The sequence below is a fragment of the Bos taurus genome, chromosome 13 (genome assembly GCF_002263795.3).
Source record: "Bos taurus isolate L1 Dominette 01449 registration number 42190680 breed Hereford chromosome 13, ARS-UCD2.0, whole genome shotgun sequence".
NCBI classification, from domain to species: Eukaryota; Metazoa; Chordata; class Mammalia; order Artiodactyla; family Bovidae; genus Bos; species Bos taurus.
In genome coordinates this window covers 38,353,106-38,363,421 of record NC_037340.1, presented here as the reverse complement: position 1 = coordinate 38,363,421, position 10,316 = coordinate 38,353,106, and the positions used below count along the sequence as shown (strand labels likewise).

Genomic DNA, 10,316 nt, shown 5'->3' with positions numbered 1-10,316 from the left:
CAAAACCTTGATATAGTTATGTAATGAACAGGTGCGTGAACTAGCTAAAGAGGGATGTTCCAAGTCTGGCTGACACACGGAGAGGCTGGACTCCCCACCATATCAACACGAGGCCCCGCCGCAGACAGCAAGACGGGTCCTAACAGTCTCTTGTGTCCAAAGAGAAACATGGGAGGGCTGTTCCAGCTGCCTCTGAAAATGCAGGGCTTGTGTGCAACTGGACACGAGGCTATGAGCAGGTGGCCTCTGGAGACAGGCCTCTCTCCCACAGCCCGACAGCCTTGAACACGGTGGATTGTGAAGTTATTTGTCGTACGAGCTGATCTGCCTGAAATTCTAATTCCAGAAGTGAGTCATGGGCTCGGCACCAATACTGTGGGTGATGTGCACATGGATGGTTTTTGCTGTCTTGTTTGTAGTGACAAAGAAACTAGAAACTGCCAGAATGTCCAACATTAGGGGCATGGCTGAAGAAATTGATACTTACACACCTCTGTTTAAAAATAAACTAAACCTGTGTCTTTTGACCTAGAAGGAGTTTTACAATGTCTTAAGAGAGAAAATCAATTTGCACAGTATTTAATGCACTGAGAATAATCCCATTTTAATAAAAGGATAAAACCCCATCTAAGTGTATAAATATTCACATATGTTTGTTCGGGGATGGAAGGGGTACGGAAGGATACACAACTGAAGGAGTAGGGAGAGATTATTAGCTTTTCCTTTCTCTTTATTTTTTTATTTAGAGATTTCCAATTTATAGGAAAGTTGCCAAAATTAAAAGTGGTACAAAGAACCTATACATATCCTTGGCCAAGATTCATCCACTGTTAACATTTTATCCTTTAGCTTTATGATATACGCATGTTTCCTGCCCGCCCTTCACTTACTTGCAGTTTCTACACACACACACACACATTTTTTTTTCATGATCCATGTGAGGGTTAGTTACATACATCATGGTCATTCACCCCTAAAGACTCCAGAACCTATTTCCTAAGAACAGAGAGGTTCTATTACATCAGCACAGCACAGCCTTTGGCTTAAGGAATTAAATACTGATACAAAGTATGTTCTCTGATCATGAGAATTAAACTAGAAATCAGTAACAGAAAGACAGATGAAAACATTTCCCCAAGATATGGAAACTAAAAGACTTGCTTCTAAATAGTCCAGGAGTCAAAGAAGAAATGAGAGAAATGAGAGAACAGTTTGAATTTAACAATGTTAAGTAATACAATCTTTGACCTAATCCACCGATTATAATTCCTCATGTCCTTTGCCATGTGACTTGACACTGCTGTACGACCAACTGGCATGAGCAGAATTTATCTCCCCCACTCTAACTGAACTGGGGATGGGAAGAACGATTTGCTTGAGCTAAAGAAAAGGGGGCTAAGTGAGAATGTGTCGGTTCCTGATAATGGCTTGACATTTTGGCGAAATGTAAACATATGAGTGACCCCTGGGCTGGAAAGATCCCTTGGAGAAGGGAATGGCTACCCACTCCAGTAGTCTTGCCTAGAAAATTCCATGGAGAGAGGAACCTGGCGGGCTACAGTCCATGGGGTCGCAGAGTCGGACACAACTGAGCATGCACATGCACGCACACACACACACACACATATACACAAAGATACAAGCAGTATATTTGCTTTTCAGCCACCACTTATCTTCAACTCAAAATTCTCTCTCAAGATGACCCGAATTAGCAGGTTATCACTCATAGCACAGATCAGTCTGTCTGGAATCCCTGACATTTCATTGCAGAGGAATGAGACGGCAGGTCCATCTGTGGGGACAAATACACACCCGGGGCTTGTATGTACAGCTGTCGGCTCTTCCTTGAGCTCTGGGTTGGAAAAAACCCATTAGTTCAGTTCAGTGGCTCAGTCGTGTTCAATTCTTTGCGACCCCACAGGCTGCAGCACGCCAGGCTTCCTGTCCACCACCAACTCCCGGAGCTTATTCAAACTCATGTCCATTGAGTCAGTGATGCCATCCAACCATCTCATCCTCAGTTGTCCCCTTCTCCTCCCACAGGAGTATGTATAATGGTCCTCTGAGTTAAATTCGCCCATTCCAGTCCATTTTAGTTCACTGATTCCTAAAATATCGGTGTTCACTCTTGCCATCTTCTGCTTGACCACTACTAATTTACCTTGATTCAAGGACCTAACATTCCAGGTTCCTATGCACTATCGCTCTTTACAGCATCAGACTGGACTTCCATCACCAGTCACATCCACAATTGGGTGTTATTTTTGCTTTGGCACTGTCTTTTCATTCTTTCTGGAGTTAGTTCTCCACCGATCTCCAGCAGCATATTGGGCACCTACCGACTTGGGGAGTTCATCTTTCAGTGTCCTTCCTATCTTTGTGCCTTTTCATGCTGTTCGTGGAGTTCTCAAGGCAAGAATACGGTTTGCCGTTCCCTTCTCCGGTGGACTACCTTTTCTCAGAACTCTCCACCATGACCCGTCTGTCATGGACTGGGTGGCCCTACACAGCATGGCTCACCGTTTCATTGAGTTAGATAAGGCTGTGGTCCATGTGATCAGTTTGATTAGTTTTCTGTGATTGTGGTTTTCATTCTGTCTGCCCTCTGATGGATAAGGATAATACATTTATGGAAGATTCCTGATGGGAGAGACTGACTGAGGAGGTCACTTAAGCATTAAAACAGATACACTCAGAGAGTAGAATATGACACACCTGTATTGTTAAATACCTATACCTTAAGGCCAAGTGCACATCAGGTGACAGCTGGCCCCTCCCAGTCTGCTGGGGGGGTCCCTGGAAGGCCAGGCTGGGGAAATGCTGGTGCTGACTCTCTGAAAGGGAAGAGGGTGAGAAGAGCCCAGAAGACCCCTTTTTTATTTTTTTAATTGAAGGATAACTGCTCTACAGAATTTTGTTGTTTTCTGTCAAACTTCAACATGAATCAGCCATAGGTATACATATGTCCCCTCCCTCTTGAACCTCCCTCCAGAAGACCCATTTCTTGAAGGCTGATCATTGTTGTCCTGGGGAACCTGGTACCTGAGTGACCCCATATATCCAGCCTGGGTCTTGTAGGGGGAGGGGAAAGGAGCCTGGGGAGCCCTGCAGCCCATCCCAGTTATCAGAAACAAGCGACAGGACAGTCTCAGACTTTTCCCTTGGGGGAGACACACACATTTCCCTTGAATAAAGGGATTCCAGCTCCCTCTAAGCACAGACTCCAGAACAGAGGTCCTGGTGTACAAAGATCACAGATGCAAAATTTTACATGTGCAGAGCTTTCTTTGCCTTCTCAAAGGGAATCATGTCCCACCCCCAACCCACCCAGCCAACCACCCACAAAATAAGAACTACTGCTCTTAAGAGAGTTGGAAAGCAAACTGGTTAGACTGGCCATAGGTTGTAACAAGAAAATAGTTTATTTGAGAACATTTGATACTGTGGGAAGCATTTCTACTAAATCCAAAAGCACCTGACTGATGGTCTACTTCCACTCTCCACAAGCCAGCCAACAGCCTCGGCCGGCAGACGCGAGGTGTGTCTGTCCATGGCTGACCCCTCCACCACCGCACACCTCCGTCAGGGGCACAGTCAAATGGCAGGCTGCCCGGCTCCTCCAGCCCCAAACTGACCTCACTTCACAGGACAGGAGAAGAGCTCTCGCCTCCCAGGCCAGGGCCCCAGCCGGAAATGCTCACAGGAGAAAGGTGAGGCAACGTCACACACAGACACTGTGACCAAAGTCAGCGCATGCCCCGCTCTGGGGACAGCACAGCCGGGTTGGGACAGGCTGGGTCAGCATGTGGTCGTCACCAGGACAGCGCAAGGCCTCGTGGACATAGCTGGGATCTTGGACTACAATCACTCTGCTCACTTTAAATGGGACAGAACATCTCTCCTCAGGAAGATCAGCTCAGGCCTTTCTGGCTGAACGCGCTCTCAGCTGAAGTCGGCACACCTGGCAGTCTTGGCTGACCTTGGGAGTCCAAGGTGCGGACGAAGGCCTGTCCAGTGACTCTGCTGACCAGGGGGTCACCACACACGCGTCCACCCACGCCCCTCAGCTCCGCGGAGCTCAGAACCTGCAATGGGTGAGCGCTGCTGCCGGGCCTCCTGTTGGCCCTTTCCTCTAAGCACGTGCACCATGAAGAGCTGCGCTCACGTCACCCCTCTCCTCCAAGCGTGTGCGCCCCGTGAGGAGCTGCACTCACGTCAGCCCTCTCCTCCAAGCGCTTGTGCCCCGTGAGGAGCCGCGCTCATGTCAGCGTCGCAGACGCAGAAAGAACGCGTGCTTACACTCCGTGCTCTCCAGGGGGTAATACTTGTCATAAAAGTCTAAGACGTACTCTTCCGTCTTGAACCCAAACTTCTGGTAGAGCAGCATGGCAGGGTTGCTGGCAGAGACGTGCAGGGTCACGTCCTTGCCCATGCAGGTCTGCAAGAGAGTGGAGAAGCACACAGTGAGAACGAGAGAGCCTCGGGGAAAAGGAGTGGGTGGACAGAGTCCCTGACATGCAGGCAGTCAGGTATGGAGGCTGGAAGAGTCCGGCCTGAGGCTGGGGCACGGCCCCACCAGCTAGCACCCGTGGGGGGGACCCAAGCCCGCTGGCCGCAGCCAAAACCCTCGATGAAACGTTCCAGACTGAGGAGGTGGACGGTAAGCTGATTGAATGTTTTTTCCCAGTTTTTGATGGAACTTGCTCAGTAATTCCCACATGTTGGTGTCTGTCCACCTTTAATGAGGCCTCTTAGTATACGAAGCCTTAAGGACCCTGGTTTGTATCCAGTTTTTTCCTCTCTGGAGCAAAGAGCCACTGGGGATATTTCACTGCCAACTGTTTTATAATTCAGTTACATTTAAGTATATCCAGCATAACAATACCAAACACTATGACAACCTTGAAGAAACAAGGGATGAAACCAGACGTTCTGTTTTTAAAAACTAGATGTCATCCTGCAAGACAATCATAAACACTTCCCCCTGGACCTACTAGGAAAGATGTCAAGTTATGTGACCGGGTATGAAACCTCAAGACTTCTGTTTAATTATACAAGCTGGGTATCCCCTAGGGACGTTCCGAATCCCAAAGACGACCCCCTCCCCCCCCTCCCCCGCCCCAGCACTCCCAGACGTCTCAGAACTGAGGTTTCTTCATGTAGCACCAGCCTTATCCAGTGGGGGAAAAGAGGGGTGTCTGTCTACTGCAGCTAGGCAGGTTCTCAGATTCTTTAGCCACACAGAAGAGAGCACCGGAAGTTACATAAACTCAGAATTGGCTCTTTAGTGAGGAGGTGCTGAGATTGTGGGCTTCATGAGTCTTGGAGGTTTTACAACCCCGTCCTTAAGGCTTCCTATACTAAGATGCCTCATCAAAGGTGGACAGACACCAACATGTGATAATTATTGAGCAAGTTTCATTAAAAACTGGGAAAAAACATTCAATCACCAACTCCTATTTAAAAAGAACCTTGCCTACATGACACACAGTGCTCCATACCGAATGGCTTCTAAGTAAGTCACCAGATGAATTCTGGGGTAAAAAAAAAACCTTGCCTGTGTTTCTGGTGTTTGTATATAAATATATGGTCTATCTTCCTCAAAGGTGATACAGATACATCAAAGGATGGATTACTTAGAAGGTTCACAGCAGCTTACACAGTGACAGTAAAACTACAAACAAGCGGCAATAACAGAATATACCTACTGCTGATAGCATGAGGTTTTTTTGGTTTTGGTCATGCTGGGTGGCATGCGGGATCTAGTTCCCCCACCAGGGACAGAACCCGCACCCCCTGCATTGGGAGTGCAGTCTTAATCACTAGTTCACCAGGGAAATCCCTGATAAATGGTTTTTTAAAATGTTTAAAAATACCTAAGAACTAAAAATCACATGTTCACCCCCACTTCTCAGAGTCACCATGGTGGTGACTCCAAGACCAGAAGCAGTTACAAGATGGACGGTCCCGGACTTCCCAGGTGGTCCAGTGGCTAAGACTCCACGCAACCAATGCAGGGTGCCCGGGTTCGATTCCTGGTGAGGGAATGACCAGGAATTTGATTCCCATGTGCTGCAACTAAAAGTTTGACTTCTGCAATGAAGATCAAAGATCCCACGTGCTGCAAGAAAGACCTGGTGCAGCCAAATAAAAATTAACTAAAAAAAAAAGACGGTCTGAGTGTTGCAGGCTCTTACCTCTGTACGCACCTCATTTTATTTATTACACATGTCCACAAACTGATTTCTTTGAAACTTGGGTCTGAGGAGTGACCTCTTTGGGGGTGAGGCTTCTGTCTAGGTGTAAATAACCTTGTGGACAACAGAGCTGGCTCCCCTTCACCTGGTGTTGCCTGGCTCTGGCCCCGTCCGCACTCCAAGCCTTTCAGGGCAGGTAGGCAGACAGTGAGCAGAGACAACATACCTGAATCAGATGATAAATCATGAAAGTTGCGATCCCCGCTCTCCTCCAGTCAGGATGGACAAACAGAAACGAAATATAAGCTTCGTTGTACTTCACGTCGGGGACCATGAAGCCGAACGCGATGATGACTTTCTTATAGAGGACGACGACGCTGAAGTCAGGGTACTGCAGGCACTCGGACAGGTCGACGCCTATGCAGAGAAGCGATCAGTCAGCCCAGGCTCTGGGATGAGTGAGCGGCAGGCTGTTCAGTCTGTGCTTCAGCTGCACCTGCCTGCTAAAAACACCCAGACTGCAGACAGAGACACCACTGCAGACGCCACACATAAATACCAAAATTAGCATCATCTGGTCTGTGTACATATGTTAAAGAAGGGAAGTGGGACAGGGTGGATAGGAGAGAGCACGCAGGCTGGAAGTGGGCACACCTGGCTTTGAGCTTGGCCTCTGGGCCATGTGCGCCAGCTGGCACATACCCCAATGCCCTGCCTCGGGAATCTGCCTCAGGTGAGATGAGAGATACCCAGACCTGAAGGGAAGATCTAAGACCGCCCAAATTGTCGTGTTCTTTACCTCATACACAGACCACTGACAAGCTCTTTGGTACAAATGTCACTTTTTACAATAAAGGAGTTAAATATCACATAATTCCACGCTTATTGTTTGGAAGCCACCTCGCGCAGGGACAGGAAGAAACAGACACTCCCAGAACGTTCCTTTCAGCCCCATCCCACCCCCCACTACATGCACTGACATCCTGACAAAATCTTATCCAGCCCCTAGAAGACGTATTGTTTCCTTTACATTTCAAAGCAGAGCCACAAAGAACATACATTTAGCAATGAGAGAGTGTTCCTTTAATTGATGACTTCAGAGACTATATATAATGTGGTAAGGCTGATAAAATGATATATTGCATTGGGTCTATTATTTTCAAAGTCTGTGATTGGGGTTTTTGGCTTTTTAAAAACAACTTTTGGCTGTACTAACACCAAGGACTAGTTAAGTAAACAAAGCACACAGAATTATTAAGCAAACATCAAAAGTGTCCAGACACATCCAAGCCACCAGCCTGGGATCTCGATACATGCGGGAGATAACAGGGTGAACCATTTCTTCTGAAACCAGAGACAAACAGGGAAGAGGAACAAACGGCACTGTTTATTGCTTTAACTTCTGTGTGGATCACAATATACTGTGGAAAATTCTTAAAGAGATGGAAATACCAGACCACCTGACCTACCTCCTGAGAAATCTGTATGCAGGTCAGGAAGCAACAGTGAGAACTGGACATGGAACAACAGACTGGTTCCAAATAGGAAAAGGAGTATGTCAAGGCTGTATATTGTCACCCTGCTTATTTAACTTATATGCAGAGTACATCATGAGAAACGCTGGGCTGGAGTTAGCACAAGCTGGAATCAAGATTGCTGGGAGAAATATCAATAACCTCAGATATGAAGATGACACCATCCTTATGGCAGAAAGTGAAGAAGAACTAAAGAGCCTCTTGATGAAAGGGAAAGAGGAAAGTGAAAAAGTTGACTTAAAGCTCAACATTCACAAAACTAAGATCATGGCATCCGGTCCCATCACTTCATGGCAAATAGATGTGGAAACAGTGGCTGACTTTATTTTTCTGGGATCCAAAATCACTGCAGATGGTGACTGCAGCTGTGAAATTAAGACGCTTACTCCTTGGAAGGAAGGTATGACCAACCTAGACAGCATATTAAAAAGCAGAGACATTACTTTGCCAACAAAGGTCCGTCTAGTCAAGGCTATGGTTTTTCCAGTAGTCATGTATGGATGTGAGAGTTGGACTATAAAGAAAGCTGAGTGCCAAAGAATTGATGCTTTTGAACTGTGGTATTGGAGAAGACTCTTGAGAGTCCCTTGGACTGCAAGGAGATCCAACCAGTCCATCCCAAAGGAGATCAATCCTGGGTGTTCACTGGAAGGACTGATGTTGAAGCTGAAACTCCAATACTTTGGCCACCTGATGCGAAGAGCTGACTCATTTGAAAAGACCCTGATGCTGGGAAAGATTGAAGGCAGGAGGAGAAGGGGACGACAAAGGATGAGATGGTTGGATGGCATCACCAACTCGATAGACATGGGTTTGGGTGGACTCCGGGAGTTGGTGATGGACAGGGAGGCCTGGTGTGCTGCGGTTCATGGGGTCGCAAAGAGTCAGACACGACTGAGCAACTGAACTGAACTACTCGCTTCTTCCTGATCTTAGGAGAGAAAGAGATGTTCGTATTTTAAACTGTCTATATGAGCAGACAAACTGAATGAAACCATATGAGTAAAGGTTTTGGGGTCACATGACACACACACTAGTTTTAAAAACTGCTAAAGTGAACGATACGGAAGGTGGACCTGCTGAGCTTGAATAGGGAGAACATACCAGGCCAGAAGAACTCCTGACACATGGAGTTTATGGTTGGGATGTGATTTGGCCGGACATAGCAGTAATCAAGAGGGGCGTCTGGCTCCGGCATCCAGTGAGGGTCCCCCCTGTGCAGGTGGGAGCGGATCTGGGAGAGCAGCTGCAGTTTGGGTGGCTTTGTTTCATAATCACGCCTCCAGAATCCAGAAAAGAAACACACAGAAGACAAGGAAAATACCCATTACTCCCAGCCATTTGATTCACAATGCTCCTTGATCTGCTGAAAATTTTAAATTAATTCGCACTACTTTATACGTCAGCTGACTTAAGAGCTACAGTATTCTTCTGGTATGACACTTAAAATTATCTCTACTAACGTTCATTAGACAAGACCTAGTGGAACCTGCCAGGAAGTCCACTAGTGCTGGTGAGCCTTAATGAATGGACTGTGGAAACAGAAACGGCTTTCTAATTCCACCCTCTGACCCAGGACAGAGCCTGGGGAGGAAGGCCCAACTCTGCCTGGACATCCGGAGACCCAGGGGCAAGGAGCAGGCTTGTATGCTGACCCATGGGTCTGCCCGGGGGGAGCGTGGGGGGCTGGGCCAGGAGGACACATGATTGGGGTGGCAGAGATAACTGTCAGTCATGTGCAGCCCAGTGCGGGTGGGGGTGGGAACTCTCTGGCCAGCTCACTGTCCAGGTGCTGCCTACATGGGATATTCATCATCAGTCCACATACAGGCCCCACCGTCCCCTTGTTTCCTTTTGCAGACAACTAACTATGTACAATTTAAAATAAAACAATAAGTATAATAATCAGAATGAAATCTCAGAGTTGCCCTGTATATTTATTTCAAAGGGACCAACCTTTCTATAATAATATACAGTTGAAACACACTGTATATTGTTTCAGGACGAGACTAGACACAGAGCAGAGGCCTGGTCCTTGCCAACGCCAGTTCACAGATGTGGGGAGGCTGGGGCTGGCTCAGAACCCAAGCACCACTGCTCGTGCCACACCCAGTGTCACAGCTGTCCTCTGTGTACCTGATGTAGGGTTTCAGGATCCGAGACGTGTATGGGCTGACGATGCTCTGGTCCACAGCCGTATCTTCCGATCCCACCAAACGGTACAGAAACTTTGTGCTCTGGTGCCGGAATCCTTTCCTGGATGGCAAGGCAGTCTGTGAGAAAGACAGGCCAGTTATACAAAAATAAAATTACTCAAAGGGCTGGTTTCATTTCTACAGATGAGTAGTACTTAGGACATTTTTATGTGGCAGAAAGTAGGTCTTTCTGCAGGACTTAACTGGAAAATTTAAGGTTCATAAAAACTTCATAAGTACCTTTGCATAAAACTGGATATGAAAACCTAATTGCAGTTTAATAGTTTAAAGGCAAAATAATTAAAAAGTTTTAAGTTATGTATAGCTTCTCCAAGTTTCATGTTGTCTATAAGGCACCTTGAATCCGTTCATCAAATATCAGTCAGCCC

The 10,316-nt window shown here is 47.0% G+C and overlaps 1 protein-coding gene across 3 annotated transcripts in view; it reads right to left on the bottom strand.

Annotated features, from left to right (window-relative positions):
• Positions 1-3,399: 3,399 nt before the first annotated feature.
• KAT14 (lysine acetyltransferase 14) overlaps positions 3,400-10,316 on the bottom strand; it is a 26,366-nt gene continuing 19,449 nt past the window's right edge. The window contains exons 7-10 of one of the 3 annotated variants that reach the window (XM_025000797.2): positions 9,869-10,005; positions 8,837-9,012; positions 6,424-6,614; positions 3,400-4,438 (exon numbers count right to left, since the gene is read on the bottom strand). In XM_025000797.2, the coding sequence (XP_024856565.1) occupies positions 4,265-4,438; positions 6,424-6,614; positions 8,837-9,012; positions 9,869-10,005 (678 nt within the window). In that variant the 3' untranslated portion in view covers positions 3,400-4,264. Of the gene's footprint in view, positions 4,439-6,423; positions 6,615-8,836; positions 9,013-9,868; positions 10,006-10,316 lie in introns of those variants that run through there. The other 2 variants (NM_001206055.1, XM_059892743.1) reach the window with 2 other exon arrangements.